This window comes from Antechinus flavipes, chromosome 3, assembly GCF_016432865.1.
Source record: "Antechinus flavipes isolate AdamAnt ecotype Samford, QLD, Australia chromosome 3, AdamAnt_v2, whole genome shotgun sequence".
NCBI classification, from domain to species: Eukaryota; Metazoa; Chordata; class Mammalia; order Dasyuromorphia; family Dasyuridae; genus Antechinus; species Antechinus flavipes.
The window spans coordinates 451,488,147-451,506,485 of NC_067400.1; the positions used below are offsets into that span (position 1 = coordinate 451,488,147).

At 32.9% G+C, this 18,339-nt stretch overlaps 1 protein-coding gene across 2 annotated transcripts in view; it reads right to left on the reverse strand.

Annotated features, from left to right (window-relative positions):
• PDS5B (PDS5 cohesin associated factor B) overlaps positions 1-18,339 on the reverse strand; it is a 219,276-nt gene that overhangs the window by 95,821 nt on the left and 105,116 nt on the right. For both annotated transcript variants that reach the window (XM_051986480.1, XM_051986479.1), the window contains 3 exons: positions 17,894-18,039; positions 10,974-11,125; positions 9,542-9,655 (listed from right to left, as the gene is read on the reverse strand). In XM_051986480.1, the coding sequence (XP_051842440.1) occupies positions 9,542-9,655; positions 10,974-11,125; positions 17,894-18,039 (412 nt within the window). The remainder of the gene's footprint in view (positions 1-9,541; positions 9,656-10,973; positions 11,126-17,893; positions 18,040-18,339) is intronic.

The window sequence follows — 18,339 nt, forward strand, 5'->3', positions numbered from 1 at the left end:
AAAAGTTCAGATCTTTTATTATCTCCAATATAGCCCGGTTAGCTTAGAGGTCTATCTCTCTGCTTGATTCCAAGAGCTCTTGCAGTTTTGTCCTTCAGCCTCTGCCTCTGCTTTCTTTAGCCTCCAGCCAGCTCCACTCTTCATGTCATTCCGGTGAAATCTCTCAAAGTGCTCTGTGTCTGCAACAAGAGTGCTCCTCTCCAATCCAGCTGAACTCTCTTCTGCGACCAACCAGCCAAGTGGAATATATTCTGCCTTGCCTCGGAGAGAGGGCTTCTGGCGTAATTCCACTGACATCTGACTGAGAGCCTCTGTCTGTTTCTTTTATACAAGAGGGATGAATTGTGGGATATGAGAGAGAGGGATTATGGGTTTTCTCTCATAGTGCTCTCTGGCCCAAAGAGCTTCAAGGGAGGTGTGAACTCACAAAGTTACAAAGTTTACTTTGTGAAGCTGGCATACTTGTGAACTCCAATGAGTAAAGGTGCAAACACAAGAATTGTACTAATTACTTCTACTTAGTACCTTGTTTCAGGTTCTGCCCAAAACATCTTCTTGTAAGATTAGATCAACTCTAATGAGTTAGCAGTTTGTAAGGATTCCAACAATTACGGCATTTTTTCCAAACCTTTTCATCTTTCCTCAAGTTTTCCATGTTATTCCCTTCTATCATAGTAGGAATGTAAGAGCAATGAATATCACATATTTTATTGAAAAGCCTTTTATGAAAAACAATTTCTTATCTTACTCTATTCAAATGTCTTCAGCCATTCTTTCTTCCTTCATTCTTGAATCACATGAAGAGATGACCCTTCCTGTCAAAGCTAACTCCTCCACATATACAGATAATACACTGCGTCCTACCTAGTTTACCACCAGACTACATCCTATATCATCCTCACCTTCTTCCTCATCTTCAGTCTCTCTCTTCCTGCCTACATATACATATTTCCCTCATTCTGAAGAAACTCACTTGATCCATCTGTACGAACTACTATCCTATATTCTCTTCTTCCTTTCATAGCTAAATTCTTTAAGAAGGTTGTTATTGGTGTCTCCACTTCTTTTCCTCTTAATTCTTTCTCTAGCTTTCTGCAGCCACACTTCTGACTTCATCACACAACTGAAATTGTTCTCCCAAGTTATTCTGATCCAGTCTCAAAACTTCTGCGCCATTCTTGCACTTTGTGCCACATATCTAGTCCATTGCCAAGTCTTATTAGACCTTCCAAACAATTCTCATATATGTCCCCTTGTTTCCTCTCCCATACAATCACCACCCTGGTTCAAGCCCTCATCACTTCATGCTTGAACTATTCTTACAGTCTGCTGATTAATCTTTTTGCCTCAAATCTCAGTCCACTTCAATGATTCTCAACCCAAATGAAAAAAGTAATATTTTTAAAGTTTAGGTTTGACCATGTCACTCTCCCATCCTCCCTTACTCAATTTTCTTTAGTGGCTCCCTATTTCCTTTAAGATGAAATATAAGACTATTTAACTTATGAAGATCTTCATAGTCTGGTCTTTTCCTACTTTCAAATTTTTTTTACACTTTATACTCCTCTACATTTTTTATAATTCAGCAACATTGGTCTGCTTGCTGCTCTTCATACATGACATTTCAGTTCCTTTCTCTGAGCCTCTGCACTATTATTCCCTCTTAGAATATTTCCTAGATTCTCTATTTTCCTTTAATTTATACCTTAATTTATTCAGGAAGCATTTGTTTTCATACTTACCAGTGCCTTCTACTCTGCAATTACCTTTCACTCTCTTATATACACACACATATAGTTATGTGCATGTCTCCTATTTGCATGTGAGCCCCTTCAAAGCAGAGAATGTTTTTCTTTTTCTTTGTATCTCCGGTAAAGGGGTTAAAAAGTATAATGTGTAGAACCTAGTAAGCACTTAATAAATGCTTTTTGATTAACGGAACTTAGAAGGCAACGTTTTCTTGCCCAAATTCATGATTTTATTTGTGTATGAGTAACTCTCTGCACAGGATCTTCCTCTACTAATTATTTGCCAACATGAATGAAGGCCTCTATGATTTGAACTTATATAGCCCAGAACAAGAAGTTTCAGATGCACAACTTGAATCCAGGATTTCAAAACCAGTGCTATAACACCACAATATGTCACATCTCATAGGTATAAAATTCAATGTGAATAAATGTAAAGACATATAATTGTGTAAGAATAATTGTACAGATTCAGGATAAACAAATCATGATTATACTAGTTCATGAGAAAAACAAACAGCGTGAAACAATAACTAAAAAAGTATTGTGTTCTTTATGATCCTTTAATAAAGCCATGATAATCTTTATCAAAATACACACTTCAAAGGTACAAAATGCAACCTTTCTCTCTTCAGATTCTTTGCAATTCCTTTTGAAGTGCTTCCATAGATCCTTCAGAGATAACTAACCCACCAGAATCTGGTTACTAGGTTCAGCAATCAGGCTATTATCACTTTATCTCATAATACTATCAAATCCTTCTACTTTTTCAAATACATATTATATTTACATCACATCTTACATAAAAACAATCTTTAGTAGTGTGCTACAGTCTGACCATGAATTTTTACAATTCAATTGAGTGACAAAACTTTCAAACTCCAAGGACTCTAAAGATGCTTCATGCTAATATAGCATTACTCAAAGACTACTCGTGTTAAAATTATAGTATTTTTATGCAAGAGCTACATTATAAAAGCAAAATGTCAAGGAAGAGGGAGATACTGATAGTTCCACTTTAAACTAATCTATTGAAAACATACATTAAATATTGTGTTCAGGCCTTTGTACCATATAATGATGGAGTATTAACTGGAAAACTCTATTTGCAAAACTAGAATGTATAATTTAGTAGAAACTAAGTACAAACCAATCTGTAACACACAACACATAAGAAAATAAGCTTCAAAATAAGTTTGTTACATGCCTTAGAAATAAAGAGTAACATAATAAATAAATTAGATAAAGAAATTATCTGTGATGTCATATGAGTGTACATGAAAAATGCATGACCAAACTGGGGAATAAAGAGGATCACAAAGCAAAATGGGCAAAATTTAGTAAATAAATTTTTTTTTCACCAAAAACCCGAATTCAGTTAAAATTAGGAGAAGCAGGGAAATGATTCAAATTTATACAGCAAACTTCTCAGATACAGATCCCTGTTTTAAGATATAGAAAAGACTGATTCAAATTTATAAGAAATTCCCCAATAGTCAAAAAGTATAAAAAAGCCCTTTTCAGAGGAAAAAATGAAAGCTATCAATATGTGAAAAAAAAAATCTAAACAATTAGTAATTAGAGAAACAAAGAAACTCTGGAATACCACTTCATACTCATCAGAAGGCTAAGTTTAACCAAAAAATGGAAAATGACTTGCTGGCAAGGCAATGAGAAAAACATACATTAAAGAACTGTGGGTGAATCTGTGAAGAGGTCTAAATATTCCGGAAAGCAACTTGGAACTCTCCCTCAAAAGCTATTAAAGTATATTTACCCTTTGAGCAATATTGCTACTATGGCTATACCCAAAAAGAGATTAAAGAAAGAGCAAAAGGACACTCACATAGAACTGATACAAAGTGAAGTGAGCAGAACCAAGAGCACAATTTATAAAATAACAACAATAGCTGTAAAGATAATGAACTTTGAAAGACTTAACAACTCTCACAAACACTATCAAATCACAAATGCAAAGAACTTATGATAAAACAGGCACTCTACTGCTGGATAGAGAGATAGATGATGTATTCAAAGTGCAGATGGAAGCATTTTTTTTTCTTTCTTTTTAAAATATGGCTAATGCAGCATTCATTTTGCATGAGAGTGCATATCTGTAACAGATTTTGCCTTCTCAATGGGCTTGGGAGAGGAAGAACAGAAAGAAAATTTGAAAGTGAAAATAAAACAATTTTTTAAAACGATTTGGAGGGAAAGCAAAAGCAATCTAATTAAAATAATTTCTGCTAAGGGTAAAAAAATCAATCAGAGAAATATACATTAAAACAACTCAAGTCCTACTTCACATACATCAAATTGGCAAAACTAACTAACAACAAAAAAAGACAAATTTTGGAAAGGCTATCAGAAGTACATTAATGCACTGAGATTAATGGGATTAATCTAGACTAAATGGGATCTAGTCCAACCATTCTGGAAAGCAATTTGAAATTATGTCTATTCAATAAATTATTAAATTACACAAACTCTGACCCAGTAAAGATATCACATACCATTACTAGACATATATTACAAAAATATCAAAGAAAGTTGAAAAAGGCCCATATGTACAAAAATGTTTGCAATGACAAAGATTAGAAACTGAGGAATACTCATTATTTGGGGATGGCTCAAGAAATTATGATACCTAAATGTGATGAATATTATTTTACTATCAGAAACAATGGAATGTAGTAAAAAAAAAAAAAATCATTGATCTTCCAAAAATAAATAATTGAATGAATGGTTCCACAAAAACCTGAGCACACTGAAAAGAACTGAAGCAAAATGAGCTGAGCAAAAACAGGAGAACAGTTTATAGGATAACTACAATGTTGGAAATTCAAAGAACTTTGAAAATCTGAGGAACTCTGTTCAATACAATGATCAACTAAAAGACAGAAATTGTAACATGCCATCCAATTCTGACAGACCAATTTTGTATGGATATGGCCCATGCTGGAGTGAGACATATTTTGCTTGGATTTGGCTGATGATGGAATTTATTTTTACTATACATATTTGGAACTGGGGTTTTGTTTTTCTTTCTTAAAGAAGAGAGAAGTGAATATTTGTTGATACGAAAATAATTTAACCAAAATTTTCTTCAGTACTTCAAAGCAAAAAGTATCATGCTCATTGCATATGTGCAAATCTCCCATTTTCTTTCTGAAATATCAGAGCTATTACATTGTGTTATGCTATAGTTCTCAGTTTTTCTAATTATCCTGACCCTGTCCTGACTCAGTTTCTCTGCTTCTCAAAGCTCAGTCCTGCAAAATCTCCCCTGCCTCTTTATCAGTATATTCGATAAGGATAAAAGATCTTATGTTTTAGACTATCAGAATGCCTCTCCCCATTCCAAGCTACCAGAATGTCAGATACTGTCTTATCAAGATCCTCTTCCCATGCCAGGGGTGCCTCCCCCTATTATGTCATCTCATCTCCAGAGGCTCACCCCATCCTGTCAGAGTCCCTTTCCTGCTCTCAGCACCCTAACTCCACCCCTGCCTCAATCTACCCCCTGAGTCTGAGCCATGTGTATATAGGTCATTGAGAACTCACATTGTTTGCTGGATTCTTGGAGATCATAGTCTAGCCTTGGGACCAAACAATGGCTCCATTTGGTCCCAGTAAATCTCTCTCTTTAAATAAATTATTAAATACTCTCTAATCTCTATCTTGCCTCAGTTTCTCTGGCATTATAATTGGAAATTTAACACTAAACAAAAAGGAAAAATTTTCATCAACTTCATTGTTTAAAAAAAAATATATTTTAAACCATCCTCCAATCTTTACAGGAAGTGCTATTAAGATTCTAAAATAAACACAAAAAGAAAAAATAGGCAACTTTTATTTTAAAAAATTAATAAACTTTGCCAAAACAAAATCAATGGAAGTAGATTTTTAAAAATTTAATGGGTAAGAGGGAAACTCTGCATTAAAAATATTGGGTAAAAGATGGATATACAAAATTATAAATTAAAATTAAAATAAATTTAAAATAAAATTTAAAAGGGGACTTGACATGAATATATAAGACTAATACATTTTCCAACAGGTAAGTGATCTACCCACTGCACCACTGTTATCCCCAGTTGTTGTGGCTGTTGTTTGTCCTTCATTTTTGAAGAGGACCAATGACATCATGAGGGTGATGCCTTGACATGCACATGAATTGGATTTGAGGCAGAACTGTGCAAAGTAGTGTGCTCCAAAGGCATCCAAGTTCAATGACAAAAAAAAGTCAAGATGACTGGCAGTGGCTCAAGCTGAGGTAGGTGCTTTGACCTTTCTAAATTAAGATCCTTCCTAAGTCTTATTTTGTTTCAGGCAATGCCCATAAAAAACTAAGGGCTAAGTATAAATTGAAGTAAAAGATAGCTTAATTTGCCAATCCAACAACTGCACTTTATACTCATTCTAAGCCATGGAAACCTAAATAGAAAGCAAAAAGACTTCTGCTGGGGGTTATTCAATGAAAGCCAGAGTGATCAGAGTTTAAAGGGATAGACAAATAGCTTCTTTTAAATCACAATGTGCTTTTTAAAAAATCCTGTTTTTTCAGAGCTATATTTCAAGACATCATAAATGAAAATTGTACAGGATAAAAAGTAAATTGCTTAGCTTTGGGAGAAAAAAATTTACAATCACACACACATCAAAGGATATGAAAAATAATCTTCAAAAAATGAATTTTAAAGCATTAGCAACTATATGAAAAAATATTCCAAATTCCTAATAAGAAAAAGATAAATTCAAACAATTCTCATGCTATCTTTTAAGAAGTACTTCACATATGGACTGTTAGAAAGTTTAAAAATTCATTTTTTTCTGAATATGATATAATAACTAATAAAAATGTTAAGAGGATTTGTGGGAAGGCATAAGGTACTGTCAGTAAAGTTGTGAATTAATACAACATTTCTGAAAAAATTTCGAATCATGCAAGAAAAGTTACAAAACTATTTCTATCCTCTCATCTACTGATACAACTAGGGGACATTTACCTCAAGTAGTTCAAAATCAAAAAAGCTCTATTTGAACCGAATTTTCTAATAGTTCTTTGTTTTTGTTAAAGTAAGAGACTGGGGAGAAAGTAAGCATTTGCTGAGAAATAACTGAATGTATTATGACAGCAAGATAATGAGATTTTATGGAGGGACAGGAGCAAATAATAAACATTTATATAAGAGTCTATTATATATTATTCTAAGTATTTAACAAATATTATCCCATTGGATCTGATTGATTACATTGGGCCAGGAACAACTATTATTTCAAATTTCAAGAAGCATGGAAGGACTTATATATGAACTGATACAGAGGAAAGGACCCATTAGCTATTGAAAATGAATGGAATAATAAATAGCAAGGAAGAGGCACACCAGAATATTTCTTATGTTTGTTCAGATTTAGCTGTCAAAGATAATGACTTTTGATCTGGAGAAAACAGAAGAACTGATACACAAAACAGGTAAAAAACTAATAAGAAAACAATTGTCCATAATGCAGTCAAGTCACCTGGCCAGAATGAGTAATTTAAAGAACTGGCAAATGTAAAGAAAAGCACTGTTAGTGACATAAAAAAATCTCAGAGAACATAAAAGGAAGCACAGGATGCATGAAAAGTCAAAATTGCTGATTTTTCAAAAAAAAAAAAAAAAACAAGAGAGAGAGAGAGAGAGAGAGACAGAGACACAATGGAATCTTTGTTTAAGCCAATTATGTAGTCTGTTTCCTCTCCTTAACAGCAAAGGAAATTGCCACAATCTATCAAATAATTGAAGAAATTCAAATATGAGTTCTCTTTTCTCCCAATTTTACATATGAAATTTTAAATAATAAACAATCTCCATTTTCTTCCCCTTTGTAGTCTCAGGAAAGAGAGGGTTTTTCTACTTCTACTTGTAACCCTGATCTCTTCAAAGAATTTTTATAATCTTTTCTCCCTTTCTACATTTCAGTCTTTCTTATACATGTGTTTTTTTTTTTTTAACATACCCAGCTTTCCCCCTTCCAAAACATAAAAATGCACTTTACTAGACCCTTTTACCCCATAAGCTATTAACCTATTCCTTTCACAATCTAAAAGAATTACACATTCAAACATACATCTATACTTATTGCCTCTACTTCCTCACCTATCAATTTCAAAATTCATAATGATATGGTTTTCCACCACTCTACAAAATTTCCAATGATTCCTGTAATACTATATCCAATACTAATTTTTCTGGAATTGTTCTTCAAATCAGACAACAATCATTCAATAAACATCTACAATGTGGCAGACACTGCACTGTGCTAAGCCCTAAAAATACACAAAAAGGCAAATAATACACTTTCAAGATCCCATTCTAATATCAGACCACCAATGCATTAGTGAATCCTTAGGGCCCTTTCTTCTTTCTCAGGGTGATGTGATTACTTCCCATAAGTTTAACTGTTATTACCAAGCACAATGTACTTTTTTCTTCTTAGCTCCAGTTCAGTATCAGCCAATATTCACCAATATTGCAATAAGCAATTCAAACTCTTCAAGTCCAAAACTGAACTCATTCCTCCTCCCCCCCTCATCTCTCCCTCTACTAAATCTATCCCTCCTAAAATCTTGATTTCTGTGAAGGGCATCACCATCTTTTTAATTATGCAGATTTGCAACTTTAAAATTATCTTCAACAATTTCCTTTTCTCCTTACCTCCTACCTACACCAACACAAAAAATTGCTGTCTTATTTACTCTATCTCTAGATTCTCATATTCATTTTTTTTTTTAACTGACATCCCAGTTCTAATGGAATCAACAAGCATTCAATACTCATCTACTAAGCACCAGAACTGTGTTAAGCATTGGTAACCAGTCCTCTTCCTCAGCCCATCCGGATAACAACCCACTAAACTTGAACCTCGAATCTCTCCACTATAATCCATTCTCCATACAATTGCAGTATCGATATTTTTAAAGCAAAAGTCTGAATTTATCCATTTACTGGTCAAAAACTTCCAGGGGCTCTGGATAAAATGTAAATTCCTCTTATTTGACTTTTAAAGCATTTCACATCTGAATCCAACTTATAATTCCAGATTGATTTTGTACCTTTAACAGTTTATTCTATATATCTAGAATGAATGTTCTCCATTCTGATCTCCAGGTCTTAGAATCTCTATCTCCATTTAAAGGTTTAGCTCACCAAGCCACTTTCTATAAAAAGTCTTTCTTGATTCTCTGAACTGTTGGTTAGCAGGTCAACCTCCTCTTACCTCAAAATTGCCTTGAATAAATTTGCGTTCACTTACCCATACATATATTGTCTCTATCCATACTAGGTCATAAATTTCTTGAGCTTAAGGATTGTTTTAACTTTTCAAATATCTAGCACAGGTCCTGATACATAGTTAACACTGAGTTTATAACAACCACAAAAATAGAAACAAATAGTACATTTATATAGAACTTGAGGGTTTGCAAAGTGAGAAGTTCAAACTTGAAGGTTTGCAAACAAGACCTATTTCATTTGATGCTTACTACAGCCTTGAGAAGTAAGTACTAAGAGTCCCATTTTGCAACTTGTCTGGGATCATAAAGCTATTAAGTGTCTGAGATTGAATTTCAATTCTGCTGTTCCAGACTTTAAGCTTGAGGCACTATTCTGGGTACTACTTAGCATCCTATAAAATACTTGTATAATTGAATTTGAATATTCTAATTAAAATATTTTTGTTCTTTATATTCCTTTTATCAAATGTGATTATACTGCAAAAGATGAAAACTAAAGTCATTGGAAACCTACTTCACAGCATTTAAATCCAATGTAGCATACAGGTAATATAAGCATTTCATTCGTTCTGTAGTTTCCAAATTGTGAGGAACCATGTATTGAGCAAAGATGCGTTCAACAAGCAACCTGTAAGGGAATGTTGAGAAAAAAATGTTTACTTACAAAAAAAGCACTGGTCATGTAAGTTTGAACATGTTATTTTTAAAAGGTAGTAGTAATTATAAATCATAAATTAAATAATTAAATAAGTTAAAAATAAATACAAAAGAATTATGAAGGTTATTTCATACTCATTTCTATCATGGATAAAATTTGGTCAATAGGTTAAAAAAATGCTACAAAAAGTAAGTAAATTAGTATGTGGGTGGCATCAGAAGTCTAAAAAATCTATATATATATGAACTTCAAATTTTTTACAGAAATATATTAAAAACTGCAAAGCTTGCTAAGGAAACAATAATTGCAAACCATAAGCGGTACTTTTTTGCATGTCAGAAGATTGATAACAAAAAAAGCTCCTCACTTCAAAATTAAAGGTCAACTGTTTCAGTTAAAAGTAATAAAGTGGCTAACGATCTCTGTGACTATTATTACTTTGTCACTATAATGAAATGATTGAATTTGTCATTAGTACAGCTCAAACCTTGATTTTGAAGACAAATTCATAATAGGTTGCTATGTTTTCTTATTAAGTGTTTAAAAATCAAAGAATTCTTTTTCTCTTCTAAAATCCTTATTAAAAAAAAAAATTAACCAACCCCATCAAAATAATAACACCAATAACTTAAAAGATGAGAGAATAAGTAAACTCTTGCTTCCAAAAATTATTCTACTAAAAAAATGTTCATTTTTTAAAAATGAACAGAAAAACTCATACCCTATCCTTAAGTGATTTGTAGAGTCGTTATGGAGAAGACACTACAGAAATTACTGTAATGTCACAAAAGTCTATCAGCAATGACCTTTGTTCTACATTAATCTGAGAGTGGGAAAGTTTCAATTGTAGGATCAGAGAGACAAAACAGCCCACAAAGATTTTGTTAGCTACAGATACTTTTTCAAATCATTTCCTTAACACTGAAACAGTATATCAGCCAATGGTTAGGCAATCCAAGATTCTGAAGGCAGGGTGTAAAGATGAGGTAGTATGATTATAGTTTTGAAGTCAAATACTAAATCTGAACAGTATCTGATAGACAGAAAGGTTCTCACTCTTCTCTGCAGGTCTCTAGTCTAACCTATAAGACCATCATGAGATTTTATGAATGTAGAGAAGAGCATGACTACTATATAGAACAAGAATACGTCCAGTCTCAGATTATAATTAGATACCTTTTAAATAGTTTAAATTAGGTGAATTCCTTATTCCATTCCTTCATATATTTGGTTCAGATTCTAAAAGCACTTCTATTAATGAATCAATGCTCCAATGGTTCAAACCTACCGGTCATCAATACTGTTTTGATAATATATATGTAGCAATTTGTCCTTGATCCATGAAATTTGTTTTGCAGCTTCCTTTCCAGCTTCTGACTGCAACGAATATTTCTTGTAAATTTGGGCAAGTCCCATCATGGCTTCTTTTCTGACTCGCCACTTAAAAATGAACATAATGTTATTTTAAAAATGTCATTTTTATTAAATAAGTTCAGAAGAGGTCATACTACACATGAAATTACTAAATAATCAATTATACTTGAATATACTCTTTAAGAAAACACTACCATATGAAAAGTTTGTCATAAATTTATATCTGATTTAATATTTTTTCATGGAAGAAGCTTTTAAGTTTAATACCTACCATGATTTAAAGATGCAAATATTAAAACTGCAAATAATCAAATAAATTAGAACTGCTTTGCAAACTCATGTAAAACTCATCTTTTTATTTTCCTAACAATTAAAAGTAGCTCAAGTACAAAGGGATAACCCCTTAATACTTCAAAAATATCTATAATTTCAATAGTATAAATAATTCCCTACCAATGTATCCCAAGTCCTGGAAAATAGCTTAAATGCATTTCTACTCACAGAAAAATATTGTCACCTAGTAACTAACTTTTCTTTGTATCTCCAGCACAATGTCTTGCATACAATAAGCATTTAATATTTTAAAAAATTGAACTGAAATAAAATCATAAATTTTCTTGATTATATTTTATATCACTTTTTATGCTCAAGTTATTGGTAATATGTTATTATCTATTATATCCACTAAGCAGGTCTTCATTGTCTTTTGGCAAATCAGACTTTGGATCTTTAAAGATTGTAGTATTTTCCATGACTTGTATTCATAAAGCAATAAAAAATGCTGGTGTTTAAAAAATTAATGTCTTTCACAGAGAAACCTAAGACTAATAAAGAGCTATGGAATTCCCCAATTACAATACAGGCTGTGCTCTTCCCCGTAATCACTGCTGATCTTCATTACCTATCCAAAGCGATCAAAATGTTCCACCATATTATTTTTGTTTTTTTTTAATTACATTTTTTAAAACTGTGAACTTAGCAAACAACATTTTTAAACTTTTTTTGTTCTGAATTTAAAATAAAACAAGCATTTCTATAACAAAGTTGAAAAGAAACAGGATTGCACCTGAAGATGCAGATTCAACTTGTTCTTCCTTTCAAATATACAAAGTTAAAGTGTAACTTTTTTTCTCTCTCCCTTTCCTTCCAACCCTTACCCCCAAATATGGTTACCATTAGACACAAATGTGTGTGTATGTGTGTGTGTGTGAATTCTCTGGATACAAACAGCATCTTCATTCATAGGATATTTGCAATTAATTTGTATTTTTTTTTTCAGAAGGACGTGGTCGCTCAAAGTTGTTCTTAAAACTGTATAGGTATATGTAGATTATCTTCTCTTGGTTCTGCTCATTTTGTTCTTCATTATTTTGTGCAAGTCTCTGCATGTTTTTCTAAAATCACCAAGCTCATCAATTCTTACAATTGACAAGCATTTACCACAATTTGTTCAGTCATTTCCTAATTAACAGGTATTCTCACAATTTCTAGTTCTTTGTGACCATAAATAAAGCTGCTACAAATATTTTAGAATATATTGGGTTTTTTTCCTTTTTTCCCTTAATCATTTTGGAAAACAGTCCTGATAGTGGTATCACTGGGTCAAAGGTCAAAGTATAACAACTCTTTGGGCATAATTCCAAATCACTTTCCAAAAGATCTGATCAGCTCACAGATCCACCAATGATGAATTTAAAAAGGTCCAAATTTTTACACATTCCCTCCAACATTTGTCACTTTCCAGTTCTAGCATTTTAGCCAATCTAACAGGTAAAATGCTATCTCAGTTTTTTTCATTTGCATTTTTCTAATCAATAATGATTTAGAGCCTTTTTTTCATATAACCATAAATTGTTTTGATTTTTTTTCCTCAGAAAAGTGCCTTTTCTATTCTTTGACTATTTATCAGGGAACCACCATATCCTTAAAATAACCATTTGCATATGAGCTTGTATTCTAAATTTATTCTGACACTGGCTACTCTCCAATAAGGAGGTTATACATTTCTTAGCTAGGTTGATTTGTATGTTGTTTTGGCCTCTTTGAGTCATTGCATGAAACATTTATAGGAAATTATAAGAATCTCTTTGTTGAGTTTTTTTTTAACCCAGTTTCTAATTTTCAGTACCAAAAAAAAATTTTTTTTAATACTTTTGGCTCAAACTACTGAAATATTTCAGTCATCCCATCTTTTCATTTTGGTCTTCTAATTTAGTATTGAATTTGACATTTCTTTTAACAAGTGAAGTGATGTGATTATAGTAATCTGGTAGCAGCTAAGTGATATAGTAGAAAGAACACTAAAGCTGAGATCAGGGATCAAAAAGATTTGAATAAAAATACAGACAGAGACAATTAGCAGACATGTGATCCTGGGCAAGTCACTCAATCCCTGGCTGTCTCATTTTCCTAATCTGTAAAATGGGTATAATAACAAGTTGCTGTAAGAATCAAATGAGATAACAATTTGTAAAGTGTTTTGCAAACTTTACAGGATTATGTAAAAGCTAATTATCATCATCATCAAGTCAAATGATTTTGATAACTTCTATATTAGGAACCAGAATTTCAAATTCATTCTTTTTTATCTTGTTCAGAGCTTACCATGGTTCAGTGTCTTCTAATTCTCTTTGTGACAGATAATATAGCATTGAAGTAGTCTACAAGTTTTACTCTTCTTGAATTTGTTATTATTAAACCATAGTTTCTAACAAATTTTTCAACAACTTTTCTGAACAAATTCACAACGAAGTCAACAAATAGCAATTTATAAAACTCCGTTTGAAAAATTCTTGTCAAGTTCTTCATTGAATTTGTCAAGACAATTGGGATTAAATGACTAGCCCAGGGTCACACAGCTATAGTGTTAAGTGCCTGAGACGGATTTGAGTCCAAGAACCATCTAGTTGCCCCACATAAACTATTAATTATCTTTACAATAATCTTTTTGCATGGGATCATCAAAAGGATATATATATATCTTAAAAAATCATTTAAACTGCCTAATAGCCTGCTCAGGACTATACATATATACACATCTTAGAAAATCATTTAAACTGCCTAATAGGCTGCTCCTCCTTTAGGGGAATTGCTACTCTGGATGACAGCTGTGAGAGCTTGTCTAAGCAAGATTGGTGGTATGGGAGATGCTAATTGCAGAATTTTTGCATCTATCTGACTGTTGATGGCAGTTGGTTGGCAGTTGATTCTTGGTAATGAAAAAGCTGGGTACCCTCTCCACAACGATTTCTTCTCTCAATAATGACTTTGGAGACTGGACTGGAAATTATGTCTGGGGGTTTAAGAGTGAGTACACTATTTCCAAGGCTCTCAGGTTTATGGTCCTGGTGGTACCCATCAGGTTCTGAGGAAAGATAGTAATGAGGGTGGTGGTGGTCATATTAATTTGACTTGAGAAGGGAAGAAGAGGCATTCAAAGATTTGAGATCTGATTCTGCCATATATTAATACTAAACAAATAATAAACAGAGGTTACAGGGAGAGTAAAAAGGATGCTGCATTAGGACTATATTCAAACCTCTTACCTCAAACACCAATTTGTTGGAGACTCAGATATCCTGTGTATAAAACTGAGGAAGTGCATGTACTATTCACCTTGAAGCCATATTTTAACATAATTTGTTAATCCTTAAAGCATTTATCTAGCTGTGTAACCTTGAATAATTCACTTAACCTCTCTGAGAATTATTTTCCATATCTGCAAAATTATAAAGATAAAACACGAATAGAGCTAGCTGGTCTCCTTGACCTTCAAATTTTTACACTCTATGATGTAAAAAAAAAAAAAAATCTCCATTTTATACCCTGTACAACTGCTCATCTTTCTCTCCCTTATTTTCTTTTCTTCTACAACCTGCATTTTGTCCTTTTGATCTTATCTTTCCATGGCAACTGCTCTTTCCAAACTCAATGGTATCTCCTTAGTTAACAAATTCAATATTCTAATTTTCCTTGACTTCTTTGCAACTTTAGACACCACTGAAGGCTTTTCTCCTTTAAACTCTCTTTTACATTTCAGACACCACTTTCAGTTTTCCTCCTAGCTATGTGACTACTCCTCAATTCCTTTTTTTGTTTGTTTTATTTGTTTTATTTTTTTAAAGTGTGTATTTTTTTCCCCGTTTATTTATTTATTTTTTAAAACAACTTTTTTTTTATAGAACCCATGCCAGGGTAATTTTTTTTACAACATTATCTCTTGCACTCACTTCTGTTCCGATTTTTCCCCTCTGTCCCTCCACCCCCTCCCCCAGATGGCAAGCAGTCCTATACATGTTAAATAGGTTACAGTATATCCTAGATATAATATATGTGTGCAGAACCAAACAGTTCTCTTGTTGCAAAGGGAGAATTGGATTCAGAAGATATAAATAACCCGGGAAGAAAAACAAAAATGCAAGCAGTTTATATTCATTTCCCAGTGTTCTTTCTCCTCAATTCTTTTACTGAATCCTCATTCAGATCAGCCCATGGGTATTTCTCAGGGTTCTATCTTGAGCGGTCTTCTCTTCTCTTATTCTACTTCACTAGGTAACCTCATCAGCTCCCATAGATTTAATCACCATCTTCCCCCGCTGATGATTCTCATCTTTCCTGCTCTAATCTCCAATAACGTCTTTCCAACTCCCTTTTACACATCTTAATATGTTCAAAACAGAAGTTATTTCCTCCCCTAAACTCTAACTTCTATATTCCTATTGTCGAGGACAATACTATCTTCCTAGTCCTCCAGTCCTGAAATCTAGGAGCCATCCTGAATTCCTCCAACCTCTCTTATACCCCTATATATACCTCCTACTGCTAAGGCTTCCCTCATATCTGGACTACTGTCTAATAGTCTGCTAGTAGGTTGACTACCCTAAAACACAGGATCTTTCATGTCCACACACACACACACACACACACACACACACACACACACACACACTCCTATATCCCAACTCAATTTCCAGTAGTTTCCTATTACCTACGATATCAAATACAAAATGCTCTGACATTCAAAGCTCTTAATACTCGAATCCTATCTTCCTCTTACAGTCTTCTTAAAACTTATTTTTCAACACATATTTTTTTGATTTAGTGATACTGTTCTCCTTGAACAAGTCTTTCCAAATCTCCTTGCTCCAACTTATTTTCTCTGGCTGTCTCCTACTCTTGGAACACTCTCCTTCCTTAGCCACAAATACTGTTCTGCTTGGCTTCCTTTAAGTTCAAACTAAAACTCCACCTTCAATAAAAGACCTTCCTCAAATCTTCTTAATTCTAGTACATTCCATCTGTCCATTTCCCCCTACATGTTCTGTACACAGCGTGTACATTTCCATACTGTCTCACCCATTAGATTGTAAACTCCTTGACATGAAGCACTGTGCTTGACATACTGTAGGTACTTAATAAATGTTTATTGATTGATCTGGCTAAAATGTGTGGTGGAGACACTAATGCTTGAAATTAATAACTGAAGAGTCAGTTTGGAGAATTTCTTTGGATTTCATTTAACTAATGTTTATATTTCTGTTCCATATTTTAAACAAAAACAAAAACTTGGCAACTAGAAAACTGTCATATAATGGTTCTGGTACATTTCCAAAGAAGATTATGTACTAATATTTCAAAACTACTTAATACACATAGCTAAAGATACTGAATAAATTTGAAACGTTTACCTGCTATTTCCCTAATTTTCCTTGCCTATATTGAATAGATCACTAAATGCAATGATTCACCAAATAAATTTAAAACAATAACCGATGAGAAATTCATGTTACTAGAAGGCTCATTTGGAAGCAACCACATGCCAGCAGAGTCAGTAAGTCAACTAAGCATTTACTGAGTGCTTATTATGTGGTAGGCAATGAACTAAGTGCTTGATGAATTAGAGAGATAATTCAGTGCTACTTTATAACACACGCTTATTACAGGGACAAAAGTTCCAGGCTGAAGAAAGTAAAACTAGAACTAGTCATATGGTGCTCTAAGAGAACTAGGTTTTGTTTTTTTTTAACATGGTCATAATATCACAAACAACACTCCATTAAAATAAATACTGATCCCATTGAATTAACATTAATATTGGCACCTATAACTTGGCAGGAGACAGAAAAAGGATAAGAGATATAACAAAACATGAGTTTCAAAGGACCTCTAAACATCAATAATTAAAATCATAAAAATTATGATCCACACGAAGTAAAAGCACGGGAATGAGAGAGAATGGTTTAAGCTCTTGAATTTACCTCTACTATAAGAAATCTCATTTCTACATTTAACAATGAGGAAATAATTATTTAGGGCAACAAAAATGTCATTAGAAATTCAACAGAGAGGCAGTTGAAGACTGTTTTAAACCTAAAAAGTTCTTTCTTTCTTTTTTTTTTTTTTTGGCTGAAACAATTGGGGTCAAATGACTTGCCCAGGGACATACAGCTAGAAAGCGCTAAATGTCTGAGGCCAGATTTGAATTCAGGTGCTCCTGACTTCAGGACTGGTATACTTTTTACTGCACCAACTAGCTGCCAGAAGTCCTATCTTTGACACAAACAGTACTATATGACTATCGGCAAGTGATTTCCTATCTCCATGCTACAAGCAACTACCAAAACTAAAAATTACAGAAGACTTTGTACAAGTTTTGTAAGTCTGCAAGTTTCTTCAACATGAATTTTCTATACCAGCCATTTCTCCAGTAAATGTGTTACCAAGTCTATCAAGGGAGGAAGAAAATATGAAATATTCAAATACAAAACATTTAGCATATTTAAATATGAACTATTTAGCAGCTCAAACTACAAATAATCACTCATTCCTACTTACCCGTTTGTCTAATGTTCGTTCTCGCACAAAATTAAGTAAGTGATCGTTAACAAGCAGAATATCTTTTTTAGCTGCTGTAACTATAGAAACAATAACATCATGTCTAATGGCTTCTTCAGGATCATGTGATCTTACTTTAAGATATTCTGAAAGAAAAAAATTGCTATAATGAGAATTTTTAAAGCTTAAACCAATTAAATAACTCATATAAGTAATGAAAACATAACTAAAAAAGAAAAATGAAATTAGTAAAGTTTAACAAAAACTATGTCACCAGGATCTAAAAAAACTATTTATATTAGTTTAACGCAAATAAGTGATAGATTTTTTAACCATTATTTCTTTGACTTATATATGGAATATATATATATATATATACACACACACACACACACACACGTAGGTAAAAAGAGTGTATTATAATGTAAAAACAAATTTGTTCTTTC